This window comes from Lepidochelys kempii, chromosome 3 (assembly GCF_965140285.1).
Source record: "Lepidochelys kempii isolate rLepKem1 chromosome 3, rLepKem1.hap1, whole genome shotgun sequence".
NCBI classification, from domain to species: domain Eukaryota; kingdom Metazoa; phylum Chordata; order Testudines; family Cheloniidae; genus Lepidochelys; species Lepidochelys kempii.
In genome coordinates this window covers 130,563,970-130,578,150 of record NC_136382.1, presented here as the reverse complement: position 1 = coordinate 130,578,150, position 14,181 = coordinate 130,563,970, and the positions used below count along the sequence as shown (strand labels likewise).

General features: G+C 40.0%; 1 protein-coding gene across 8 annotated transcripts in view; it reads right to left on the bottom strand.

The window, feature by feature from the left end:
* FAM120B (family with sequence similarity 120 member B) overlaps window positions 1-14,181 on the bottom strand; it is a 90,664-nt gene that overhangs the window by 15,061 nt on the left and 61,422 nt on the right. For 7 of the 8 annotated variants that reach the window (XM_073337988.2, XM_073337989.2, XM_073337996.2 and 4 more), the window contains one exon: window positions 1,297-1,503. In XM_073337988.2, the coding sequence (XP_073194089.2) occupies window positions 1,297-1,503 (207 nt within the window). Of the gene's footprint in view, window positions 1-1,296; window positions 1,504-14,181 lie in introns of those variants that run through there. The other variant, XM_073337997.2, reaches the window with a different exon arrangement.

Here is a 14,181-nt window from a genome sequence, read left to right as displayed (position 1 = left end):
CTGGGATTGTTTAATCTGCAGAAGAGAAGAATGAGGGGGGATTTGATAGCTGCTTTCAACTACCTGAGAGGTAGTTCCAGAGAGGATGGTTCTAGACTATTCTCAGTGGTAGAAGAGGACAGGACAAGGAGTAATGGTCTCAAGTTGCAGTGGGGGAGGTTTAGGTTGGATATTAGGAAAAACTTTTTCACTAGGAGGGTGGTGAAACACTGGAATGCGTTGCCTAGGGAGGTGGTGGAATCTCCTTCCTTAGAAGTTTTTAAGGTCAGGCTTGACAAAGCACTGGCTGGGATGATTTAATTGGGGATTGGTCCTGCTTTTGAGCAGGGGGTTGGACTAGATGACCGCCTGAGGTCCCTTCCAACCCTGATATTCTATGATTCTATGAATTATACACAAAATCCTGTCAAATGTACTAAGTCAGCAAACTGAAAAAGCAGTAAAATAATTTCTCTAATATCTTTTAGTTATTGTGATCTTACGTGATACTTGCAATAACATCAGGTAAAACATTTCAAATAGAAGTGTGATTTTTAAGTGGATGATGGGTAATATTTTCAAAAGCTCCTAAGTGATTTAGAAATGTAAGTCCCACATTCAAAAGTGACAGGCAATTAGGAGCCTAAATTATACTAACTTTCACTGAGACAGCCTCCCAAGTGCCCAAATCACTTCTGAAAATGTGATTTGGGCTCTTAAATTACTTCGGGTCAGATTTACAATGTGCCTAAAGATGCAGATAGGCACCTACTGGGATTTTCAAAAGCACCTGGTGTCTAACTCCCATGGATTTCAATGGAAGTTGGGTGCCTAGATGCCTTTTGGAAATCCTACTAGATGCCTATCTGCATCTTTAGGCACCTAAATACCTTTAAAAATCTGGCCAAAAGGCGTTTTCAAAATTTTATCCACTATGTTACTTTAAGGAACCTTTATGAATTCCTCTGAAATGTTTATGGGAGAAGTTCTCAGAAACACTTTAATATTAGAAACGGCAACACATTTTGTAATTCTCATTTTTTTTAAACAGATGACCAATTTTGTATTTGTTATTGTTTTTGAAGCAGCAAAAAACTATAACAGTAAAACTGTAACCTCCCCAATAGCCTCAACATTAATTTTACTTGTATGGGGGGCCACAGGCAGGGAAGGTCAGCTGGGGAAGGGAGGGGCAGGGAAAAGGATGAAATGAGACCAGTGAAACCCTTTATTTTAAAATAAAACAATGTTTGTAGTTGATGGTTACAGTTTTTCAGGTAAGAATGTATGACTTTTGCAAGGGATGTATATACTCACATTGCCCTCCAAAAGCTCCTCCAAAGAACAGCCTGTGTGTGACTGCTGATATTTCTCTTGAAAAAGTTTTCCATCAAACACCTTCCAGGGCATCAAATCATTCATATTCATTGGAAAGCCAAGGGAACTATTGGCCATAATCAAAGTTGTAAGCCCACGAATGAAGAGAGAACCAAGCTGTACAGCTCTGGAATCAACCTGGGCAAGCTGTTGAAATTAAAAACACAGACAACAGAGGATCCAAATGAACTTCTGAGTGATGATTCCACCATAACACAGACTATACCAGGCAGAGGCCACTTCTGCACCAAACAATAACAATGACTCTTGATGCTGGCTCTAGGCCAGGGGAACTCTGATATTGCGGTCCTCTACCCCCACAGGTGCTAAAGAGCTTTGTAGCATCATCATGTTTATTAGTATATTGAGGTTTTAATTCACTGAAATAAAGGAATTTGTGAGATTTGTTTACAAGAAATTAGGAGTTCAATACCACACTCAAGTTTAAAAACTTGATACACTTAAAACTAAAAATTGGCTCAGTGAAAGACCAAAGAAATGAGTAAAGTTAATTATAATCTCTACAATACTCCTTAAATACTAGCAGTTCCCCCAGGGATTCTTTTAGTGTAATTTAAAACTTTAACTGAAATGATTAATTGATTCATAAATTTTTCATAATTGGGTCAAATGAGAAATGTTACCACACTTGATGGAGACCATACAAGCTATAAGATTTGAAGGAACAGGGTTAATTGTGTTCAAACTGTAGAAATATTTTAAACACTGTAAGACTTCCTCTGCCAGCAGTCAAAAGATCAAATAATTTCTCTTCAATGTGGATTTATTCAGAAGAAATACTGGAATGGTAGCGACATCATCTAAGACATACAAAATTAACCTAAAACCTTGCAGCCAGGATAAAGTTGTGGTGAGGGATTTAACCAGCTGCTGTGCCAGAGTACAAAAGCCATAAAAGCTCTGGAGCCAGCAAGGGGACAATTTCCCTGACGTAGGCATTGCATGGGCAGGTGGAGGCTGCCTTCTGAGTAATGCCACCTCCACAGGCCCTGGCACAGGAGTCTGCCAGGGGCAGGAGGGCTTCATTCTTGGCAATGCCACCATTGACAGAACAGCCCCTGGAGGTTGCCATAACTTAAAGCAATTGCCCCGGCTGCATAAGTTAAATCAGGGGCTGCACTGGCTCTGAGAGTAGCCCATATTACGGAGGGCAGAAAGGTGGCTTAAAGCCCCTTTTGTCTACCTTCTATTCCACACGGCTGCGAGATCTCTGCTTAAGGTGCAACACAGAATCTCAGTCATTATCACTAACAATAACAGCAGCTTACAGCTTGAAGGATCCCAAAGACTAGAGATTCAGAAACTATGTACATACAACACCTCTGAAAAACACCTCCAGAGTGAAGAAAACAGTATACAGCACAGGTTTCAGAGTAACAGCCGCGTTAGTCTGTATTCGCAAAAAGAAAAGGAGGACTTGTGGCACCTTAGAGACTAACCAATTTATTTGAGCATGAGCTTTCGTGAGCTACAGCTACCAGCAGGACAGTGGGGTGGGAGGAGGTATTGTTTTATGATCTCTGTATGTATATAAAGTCTGCTGCAGTTTCCATGGTATGCATCCGATGAAGTGAGCTGTAGCTCACGAAAGCTCATACTCAAATAAATTGGTTAGTCTCTAAGGTGCCACAAGTACTCCTTTTCTTTTTGAGTATACAGCACACTGAACCACATTCGATTTTTGCCAAGGGACTGCATAGCAAAACCAAAGAGGCATGGACTCTTTACCGGTCACTTGGGGCAAACCAGGCCTCAGATTTTAAGGTCTCATCCAAAGGATCAACACACAGTAAAGTATAAGGAACATAATGTATCTAGCTCCCTAGGGCGAAGGATTTCTAAGTAATCCCTATTATTATTCTTCACTAAACTGAAGGATGTTGTGTAATTCATTTAGATGAAATAGAAGTTTACCCCATTCTAATACCATACTCAAGAAGAAGAAAAACAAACAAACATACAAACAAACCTGTATCATTTAGAACTAAAGTTGTCTCAGTGACATGCCAAGGAAATGAGTATAGCTCCTTGCAATTTTTTTGAATGATATATACAGTAATTGTACTTAATAAGATGCATCTTGTCATCTTCAAAATGAAATCTGCTTGGTTTGTGATTATGAAATAAGATTTAGTAAGAGGGACTACAAACAGAGCAAAAACATTGATGGGAATCTTCAGGACTCCCTCTGGGGTCAACATAATTCCTGCTGGGGGAACCTCTCAGAATTCTACCATCCTTCAACAAGCTTTTAAGCCCCTTAAATACAATTATTTTGTATTACAGTATGCGATGTGTGAGCATAAATCAAGTTCCTAGCATCCAAGTTATAAACAGAATGGGAATATTGAACCAAATTAGCAGAATCCCAAAGGCTAACATTGTAATACACTATACTCCAACCAACTACAATAGCATTACCAAAATTTATAATGACGCATGCCCTTCACTGTTGTTCTATTAATTTTAGATTAATGAGGGGGGAAAAAAAAAGACAGTATATTTCAGACAGATTCTGAAATGCCATCTTCCCTAGAGGACTTCCCAGTACTAATGTTCAGGAATTTAATTGTAGAACACATGAAAATAGCCTTCAATAAACTAAACAGATCAAAGAAGTAAACTTCTTGTTTAGACCCAAGCAGGACAGGTTTAACTTGGCTCAACTCAAAATGATAATAGTAAACACTGTCATATGTGAGGGACAATCTGTCATCTTACTCAACAGATCTGCTTCTGTGTGGATTCTGATTCATATCTGCTTAATTTACTTATCAAAATATACTGTTATTGATTTTTACTCCTATTAGCACTGAAGAGCTAGAACAGCTACTAGGGAATATTATTAGTACAGTGTGAGAGCTGGATTCCATTTTGGCTCATGTTTCATTGACAGAATACATATTTAAGGTCTTGATCCCACAAAGTTTTAAGCATGTGTTATCTTTTAGGCATGTGGGAGTTCAATGTAACTACCTATGTGACTAAAAGTTAAGCACATGTTTAAATGTTTGCAGGATTGGAGCATAAACTTAAATTGGAGATTCTTTATGACTGTTGATGATGCACAAGTCAGAAAGAGCACAGACTGACTTTGAGGTCCCAGGCTGAGTTTTTAGCACTCACTGTTAGAATAAAAATCTTCACCCCACAATTCTGTGTGTATGTATGTTCATTTTCCAGAGTATAACCACACTTTTGTAATCAAGAACTGGGGACATGTCCCCACCATCACTGGTGCACAAATTTCGCCATACCAAAAGCAGAACTGATCTACAATTTGCCCATTGTTCTCACCCCTGGCCCTGCCCCTTCTGCCTGAGGCCCCGCCCCTCCCACCAAAGCCCAGAAGCCCCAGAGTGCTGGGCATGGCTCTCCTTCCCTAGCTCCATGTGGGTGAGTGGGTGGTGTGCCCTGGAGCATCGAGCAGGCTCCACCCCAAGTGTGCCGGGCGGGCAGCACAAGCCCTTTCCCCTGAGCAGTGGGTGGGCAGGCAGTGTAGGCTCGCCCTCCCACAACTGCAGGCTGGCCCCCATTAGCCCCAGCCCCAGCCTGGGGCCCCAGCCACAGGGGGAAGAGCCCCGCATAGAACAGTGCCGGGAAGCATGCATGGGCCTGGGCAGGGCCATGCAAGACTGTTTGGGGAGGCTTAACCTTCCCCTGCCTTTAATACCTGTCCATGATTCTCACTCTAAACCAGCAGTTTACAATCTTAGTAATAAGAAAGTATCCTATATTAAAGTAAATGTGATCTTTATTGTATGAGGATTTTACGTCTGAGATTTTCTTAGTTCATTTTCTGAACTAAAATGGGGTACCTGCAGCATACTTACTGTTTTTCTAGTGTGATTCATTCACATCCATTGCTCTCAAAGAACTCTCTTTTCCCTTCCTAATCCAACTCTCCTATTTTGTCCGTTTTACAGACATGGAGAGGAGAATAAAATTAGAACTTCACTAACCTGAAGATTATTATTAATTATTATTAATAATTATTATGAGTTATTTGTATTATCTCAGTCATGGACCAGAATCCCATTGTGCATAACTAAAAGACTGTCCTTCACCAAAGCGCTTACAATCTAAATCTAGTGATTAGAATAGATAGACTCAGAGATTTTAGAGTAACAGCCATGTTAGTCTGTATTCGCAAAAAGAAAAGGAGTACTTGTGGCACCTTAGAGACTAACCAATTTATTAGAGCATAAGCTTTCGTGAGCTACAGCTCACTTCCTCAGATGCATATCATGGAAACTGCAGCAGGCTTTATATATACACAGAGAATATGAAACAATACCTACTCCCACCCCACTGTCCTGCTGGTAATAGCTTATCTAAAGTGATCATCAGGTGGGCCATTTCCAGCACAAATCCAGGTTTTCTCACCCTCCACACAAATTCACTCTCCTGCTGGTGATAGCCCATCCAAAGTGACAACTCTTTACACAATGTGCATGACAATCAAGTTGGGCTATTTCCTGCACAAATCCAGATGCACTGGGCTATTTCCTGCACAAATGCACTGGATTTGTGCAGGAAATAGCCCAACTTGATTGTCATGCACATTGTGTAAAGAGTTGTCACTTTGGATGGGCTATCACCAGCAGGAGAGTGAATTTGTGTGGGGGGGTGGAGGGTGAGAAAACCTGGATTTGTGCTGGAAATGGCCCACCTGATGATCACTTTAGATAAGCTATTACCAGCAGGACAGTGGGGTGGGAGTAGGTATTGTTTCATATTCTCTGTGTATATATAAAGCCTGCTGCAGTTTCCATGATATGCATCTGAGGAAGTGAGCTGTAGCTCACGAAAGCTTATGCTCTAATAAATTGGTTAGTCTCTAAGGTGCCACAAGTACTCCTTTTCTTTCAGAGATTTTAAGGTCAGAAGGGACCATCACAATCATCTAGTCTGACCTCCTGTACACTGCAGGCCACAGAACCTCACCTACCCACTCCTGTAATAGACCCCCTAACCTCTGGCTGAGTTACTGAAGTCCTCAAATCTTGATTTTAAAACTTTATATTACACAGAATCCACCATTTATTCATGTTCAAATCAGCAAGTGACCAATGCCTTATGCTGCAGAGGAAGGCAAAAAACCCCTAGGACCTCTGCTGATCTGATTTGGGGAAAATTCCTTCTTGACCCCAAATATGGCAATCAGTTAGATCCTGAGCATGTGGGCAAGACCCACCAGCCAGACACCTGGGAAACTCAGAGCCCTCCCCAGTTAGTGTTCCATCTCTGGCCATTGGATAGATTTGCTAAGTCACTGATAGGCCATATGCCATAGAAGACAATCTCATCACACCATCCCCTCCATAAACTTAACAAGGTCAGTCTTAAAATAAGTTAGGTTTTTCACCCCCACTGCTCCCCTTGGAAGGCTGTTCCAGAACTTCACTCCTCTGATGGATAGAAACCGTCATCTAATTTCAAGTCTAAACTTATTGATGACCAATTTGTATCCATTTCTTCTTGTGCCTACACTGTCCTTAACTTAAATAACTCCTCTCGCTCCCTGGTGTTTTCCCCCTCTGATGTACTAAAAGAAAGCAATCATCTCTCCCCTCATCCTTCATTTTGTTAGGTGAAACAAGTCAAGCTCCTTGTGTCTCCTCTCGTACTGTAGGTTCTGATCATCCTCGTTGCCGTTCTCCCCCTCCAGTTTGAATTAATCTTTCTTAAAATGGGGGACTGGAACTGCACTCAATATTCCAAATGAGATCTCACCAGTGCCTTGTAAAATGGTAGTAAAACTTCCATCTCTCTACTGGAAATACCTCAGCTGATGCATCCTAGGATTGCATTAGCCTTTTACATGGCCACATCACATTTGCAGTTCACAGACATCTTGTGATCAACCAACACACTTAGGTCTTTCTCCTCTTCTGTCACTTCCAACTGATATGTTCCCAGTTTATAACAAAAATTCTTCTTGTTAGTCCCTAAGTGCATGACCTTGCACTTGGCACTATTAAATTCCATCCCATTTCTGTAACTCATTTTTAAGGTTGCACAAATCGTCTTGTATAATATTCCAGTCTTTCTCCATAGTAGCAGTACCTCCCAACTTTATGCCGTCCACAAATTTTATTAGCACACTCTCACTTTTTGTACCAAGATCATTAATGAAAACGTTAAGTAAGACTGGTCCCAAGACTGATTCTTAAGGAATTCTACTAATAATCTCTCTTCTGTTCATCCTTCAGCATGACCCATTGAAGTTTCCCCATTAACCAGTTCCTTACCCACCTTTCAGTTCATTTATTAATCCTCACTTTCTCCAATTTAACTAATAATTTTCCATGTGGAACTGTATCAAATTCTTTACTGAAATCCAGGTCGACTATATTGACTGCATTTCCTTTTTCGAGAAAATCGGTTATCGTCTCAAAGGAAGAGATCAGGAGGAAAAATCTGCCTTTTGTAAAACCATGTTGTATTTTATTCTAATTATTGTTTACCTCTATATCCTCAACTACTTTCTCTTTCAAAACTTGTTCTAAGACCTTGAATACAGCAGAGGTCAAATTAATGGAGTCAAACTGTAGGTCAAACTGTACTTTCTTGGATCACTTTTTTTCCCTCCATTCTTAAATACAGGTACTATATTTGCAATACTCCAGTTCATAGGGTACAACCCTCAAGTTTATGGATTCATTAAAAATCCTTGCCATTGGGCTTGCAATTTCATGTGCTAGTTCTTAAGATTTTTAGATGGAGATTATCCAGGCTTGTTGATTTGGTCCCATTAAGCTGTTTGACTTTGGCTTCCACCTTCTACTTCCATATCCTTCTTCCCATTAGCTACCCTACCAATGACCCCAGGCTCATCATTACCCTTCTTAACAACTGAGGCAAAGCATTCATTTACATGTTGGGCCATATCTAGATTATCTTTAATCTCCATCCATCCTCAATACTTAGTGGTCCCACTTCTTCTTTCTTTGTTTTATTTTTATTTATATGGCTAAAGAACCTTTTACCATTAGTTTCAATTTCCTTTGGAAGATCCAATTCTGCTTGGCTTTTGGCAATTCTCACTTTTCCCCCTACACCTTCTGACCTCAAAGAGGTAGCATTCCTTGCTGATCCATCCCTTCTTCCATTCCTTGTAGGCTTTCTCCTTTCTCTTAATAACCTGTTTGAGATGCTTGTTCATTCAGTTTGGACTGCAGTTCCCTACAATTTCCCCCCCCTTTCTTGGGATGTAGGCTTCAGATTGTTTCTGCACAGATTGTAAGCACAGATGATCTTCAGTGGGATTCTATACCTCCCTAGAGGAGAAGAGTGAAAGTGAGACAGTATTATGGTGATCAACAGGTGGGTCAGGCTATGGTGCTATAAGTAGGGCTTTCGGAGGCATTCACGGACAAAGCACTGTTGTCATGGGATGGACTCCACCTCAGAGGGCAGGGAAATAGACTTCTGAGATAGAGGATGGCACAATTGATTGAAAGAACTTTAAACTAGGAATCCAGGGTAGATGGTGGGGAGAGTCTCATGTAATTCTAATATTAGGTCGGAGGAAAATCAAGTAAGAGAAGATACAACAATGGAGAAAGTAACAACAGAGGATAGGAGAATGGACATCGAGAGGAAAGGTAGTGCCAATACTAATGACACTAACAGTCAGGTATGTGACAGTGGCAGTAAAATGACAGTACCTAACTGGGCGAGGAAGCTGGGTGAAGCCAAGTAGAATCAAAGATCTTTGCACACCAGTGTAAAGGTACCCGGGGAACAAAATGGAGGCACTAAAACTACTGGTGCAGGAAGTGAAACCAGATATTACAGGGATAACAGAAACATGTTGGAACAGTAGTCATGACTGAAATACAGATATTGAATGGTATTTGCTTTCAGGAAAGACAGAAATAAAGGTAAAGGTAGCGGGGTAGCACTGTATATTAATAACAAGGTTGACTGCAAATTAGAAGTGATGGAATGAATACAAGGAAATCTATTTCAGTCAAAATCACTTCTGGGAAGAAAGGTTACAAAGGCTCCACTGGGATAGTGTTTGGGGTCTACTGCAGACCCCCATGGTCTGTTCTGCATATGGCTAGAGACCTATTTTTAATATTTTAATGAAATAAATACTACTGGGAATTGTGTGATTTGTGGTGGACTTTCATTTCCTAGATACAGATTGGAAGACAATAAGGGTAGAGCTCAGATATTTCTGGATGTGATAGCGCATAAATTTCTTTGCCAAAGTCACCAAACCAGCAAGAGGTGATGCCATTTTAGATTTAGTATTTGTAAGCAGAAGGACCTCATAGAATATCTGGTTGTAGAGGACAACCTTGGCTCAAGTGATCATGAGTTAATTCGGTTTAAACTAAGGGAAGGATAAACAAAAATAGGCCTACAACTAAAGTCCTTAATTTCAAAAGGTCAAACTAAGAAATTAAGGGAATTAGTTAGGGAAGTGGACTGAACTGAAGAACTCAAGGATATGACTGTGAAGGAAGCTTGGATTACTTTAAGGCATGTTTCTGCAAGTCTTGAGGTTTCCCTTCGCCTCCCCTGCTATCATCCACTCAAATCCCCTTCATAACTCAACTGTAATTTGTAGCTGCCTCTCCAAATCTTGGATCTTCTCTTCCATCAGATCTATCAGGCGACACTTCAGACAAATGAAGTACCTGTCAGGCAATCTCTCCAGAATAACGTACATCCTGCAGCTTCCGCATCCAGTCATCTTCATTGTCTCTTCCATTCCTCAGGTCACAATCACTGCTGCCTCTGTAGCTGTCATAGCCTTCCATCCTCAGCTCCTGTTTACTGTCCCTAAGGAACAGGGGCTTGCTCCCTTCTCCTCCAATAGCTCTCCACCCAAACTCCTCTGTTTTCAGCTGTTTGTTGGCTCCTAAGCCCCCTGCTCTTGATATTCAGACTTCTGAATTCTATTTCCAATTCTGCCACTGTGACATATAGCAAGTCATGCTGTGCTTCAGTTAACCCATCTGCAAAATGTATACAACTACTACGCATCCTTCTCAGAAGGATGTTGTGAGAATCAGTGTCTGTAAAATGCTTTCAGATCCCTGAATTAATGGTGCTGCAATATTACCTATTTGATAAAACTACAGATTGGCTTTCAATATTTAAAAGATTAATAACTAATAACTAAGATTTTGGGTCTCAGTCAAGGTAGAAAGCAGACCCACAGATTATGTCAGGAAAAAACCCTTCAGTTTTAAATTTATTTCTCAATAGTATAAATCTTGGACGTCACTGTACGTAGAGGACAACAAGTAAAGAGACTTATTGTGTCATCAGTTTGGGAATGGAGAACCATCATCATTACTGACAGCAGTGTTGACAGTCTCAGAGAGGCACCAAGGACTGCACAAGTATCAAGTTTGCAGATGACACAAAATTGGAGGAGTGGTAAACAGTGAAGAGGACAGATCACTGATACAAAGCAATCTGCACTGCTTCACAAGATGGACTCAAGCAAATCATATGGGTTTTAATATGGATAAAAGTAAATGTATGTATGTAGGAACAAAGAAAGTAGGCCATACTCACACGATGGGGGACTTTATCCTGGGAAGTAGGGACTGAAAAAGATTTGGGGGTCCTGGTGGATAATCAGCTGGACATGAGCTCCCAGTGTGATGCTGTGGCCAAAAGGATTAATGCAATCTTTGGATACACAAACAGATGAATCTCAAGTAGGAGTAGAGAGGTTATTTTTGTATTTGGCACTGGTGCGACCACTGCTGGATACTGTATCCAGTTTGGGTGTCCAAAATTCAAGAAGGATGTTGATAAATTGGAAAGGGTCCAGCAAAACGCCACGAGAATGATTAAAGGATTAGAAAACATGTCTTAGAGTGATAGACTTAATTAGCTCAATCTATTTAGCTTAGCAAAGGAGGATGGTTAAGGGGTGATTTGATTACAGTCTATAAGTACCTACATGAGAAACAATATTTAATAATGGGCTCTTCAGTCTAGCTATAACATCATCCAATGTCTGGAAGCTGAAGTTAGGCAAATTTAGATGGGAAATAAGGCACACATTTTTAACAGAGAGAGTAATTAATCATTGGAACAAGTTACCAAGGGTGTTGGTGGATTCTCCATCACCAGCAATTTTAAAAACAAGATTGGACGTTTTTCTAAAAGATCTTCTCTAGAAATTATTTTGGGGAAATTCTATGGCTTATGTTACACAAGACGTCAGACTAGATTATCACAAAGGCCCCTCCTGGCCTTGGAATCTATGAATGACAGAACTACCTTGTAACTTAGCTGAACCCGTCCTCACCATGGCTCAGACACACTGTTGGAAAGAAAAGGTTAAAGGAAGTTCATGCTGCTGTTGATGCTGGTGGTCCTGTTTTGAAGGTAAAGGACTTCACTCTCAAGGGATGCCAATCCAGTACCTTTCTTGCATGTTAAAAATAATTGTTTGCGGCTTTTTTTTGTTTTTAAATTACAAATGGAAATCACTATTGATAAGAATGAGGACTACAGTTAGTACAGTGAGTTCTTTATTTTAATAAGCAGGAAATGCAGTCACTCAAGAGTAGGGTTTTTTCCCCCCATGTCTGGAAACTAACAAATAAAATGAAAGCACAGTGAGCCTGCAATGAGTCAACACACATGGCAAACCCATGGGAAAGCTCACAGCTGCTTGGTGTCAGCAATGCAAAGATGTCACAACGAGGATAAACGGAAAATTCCAAAAGAAAAGACAGGCTTGCCTTTGAGGGCATTACACCCTACAGATTACTTCTTATTGGAAATTGCATTTGTCCTTTTTATTATTTTTATAAACACAGGACTCCCACGCATGATGTGAGATAGAGTACTAGGATTCTGCTGCTGCGCCTACCACCAACTGATAACATTTGTAGGAAGAAGAGGGGAAGTGTGTGAGAACTGTTCCACCTGTGTGTGCCGTACTCTTGTCACTGCTCTTACCAACAGCACCTTCCCAACCCTTAACATTTTGGGGAAAAGATTATTTTCCCAATTTACCAACATTAATTGAAGATTTAAAAGTGAACTTAGAGTTCACTCACTTTTTTTAATCACTGTAATTGAGGTTGTTGACACTACTCTTAGGAGGCCTACTCCTGAGCCATGCTGTATATATAATCTAATTTTAAAAAGAGATACAAAAATATTATGGTATCCAGAATCAGTAAGATGGAACACTCATTTGGTCAACTTGAGAAATCTGATCTCTGTCGCCATCTCAGATCTTTTTCTGCTCTACAGACACAAGCCTTGATCCTGCAAATTGTTGGTGTGGGCAGATACCTGTGTCCATCTGGAGCGCCACTGACCTCAGAATTGGGATCTGCCTAGGAGCAGGGGCGCTCACATTGAGCAGTTTGTGGGAGGAGAGCCATCGATTGTAGATCTTTCTGAAGTTATTCTAAACATTTTTTGGCTGATTTGCCCAATCTGTTTGGGGAGGAAGGGAGAGTCTTTGATTCGGAATGTATACTTCCAATTCAAACTGTATCAGACTATTGAATTCCTGAACCAAGTACTAGTGTCACAGAGGTAACTACTGATAACGAGATTGTCTGGGGGAGGGGACCGAAATCTGTTGATCAATGTGGAACTCATTACTTTTCAAGTTCTAGCTCAGAAAAAATAGTCACATGTGTAGGGAAATTCATCCATCTGTGACTGACATGTCTAGATCAACTCAATTAAGGAACAAAACAGAATTAAGTTTATTAAATTTAGTGCAGACATAGCAATATTTTCATCCAGCCAAGTTAAAAGTAATTTTTAGATGGTAGTCAATATTTTCTTGTTCAGATTTTGAGGATGCAAACATGTCTTAAGATTTTTAGGGCCAGATTTTCAGCTCTCAGCTTCTTCTTACATGGACATACGCAACCATATTCTTGCCCATGCAGTTCAAAAACTGTACTATACGTGTGCATTCAAGTGACAGAATATGAACTCACAAAAAGCATTTATTTTAATGGGTTCTGTGGATGCAAATTCTAACACATGCGTGTGCAGATTTTAGCATTTTTATAGTGCAAGGGCAAGTGTTTGAACATGCACAATGTGGCTGCATGTATGATCACGCAAGTGGAGGCTAGATAGAGTCCTAGCTGAGACCAAGAAGATATGATGGGAATATTTAATGATTTTACATTCATTTACCTGACTTAATTAACTGTTTAACAGAACTTCATTGCATACATATTAATATTATGCAATTGTGTATGTTGATTGGCTACTTTAATGGGGTTTTAACATTTTATTCTATTCAGGTTTATACTATACCCATCATGGTGGTATAAAAATAAATTATGGTTTATTTTCTACACTGCAACAAGCAGAGGTGTAGTATTTGATCTTGTGCATTTATCTTTTCCTTATTTTGTGTTTTTTTCCTCTTGGCTTTAATTTTTAAAGTTAAATATACACTTAAATAAACAAGAGATTACAAAATTACCTGAATAGTCTATAGTTTTTATTCACATTTTTACGGACATGAAAGCATTGCCCATAAAGCAGCATGCTTCTGTCTATATACAAAACAAAATTCAACAAAAGACATCATTCAAACAGATTCCAGGACAGGTTAATACTTGCTAATTCCTGATTCACTCAATCAATGCAAGAGAAGTAATTAAAACAAATGAAATCTGATCCAAGTAACTTAAACTGCTGGAACTCAAACCAAATGATGGTGATCAGAATCTGAAGCTATCGCTTTTCTAAACAAACTGGTTCTTTTAGATTAATCTGAGCTGGACCAGTATACTATTAGAGCACTGATTTTCAACTTGTGGTCTGTGG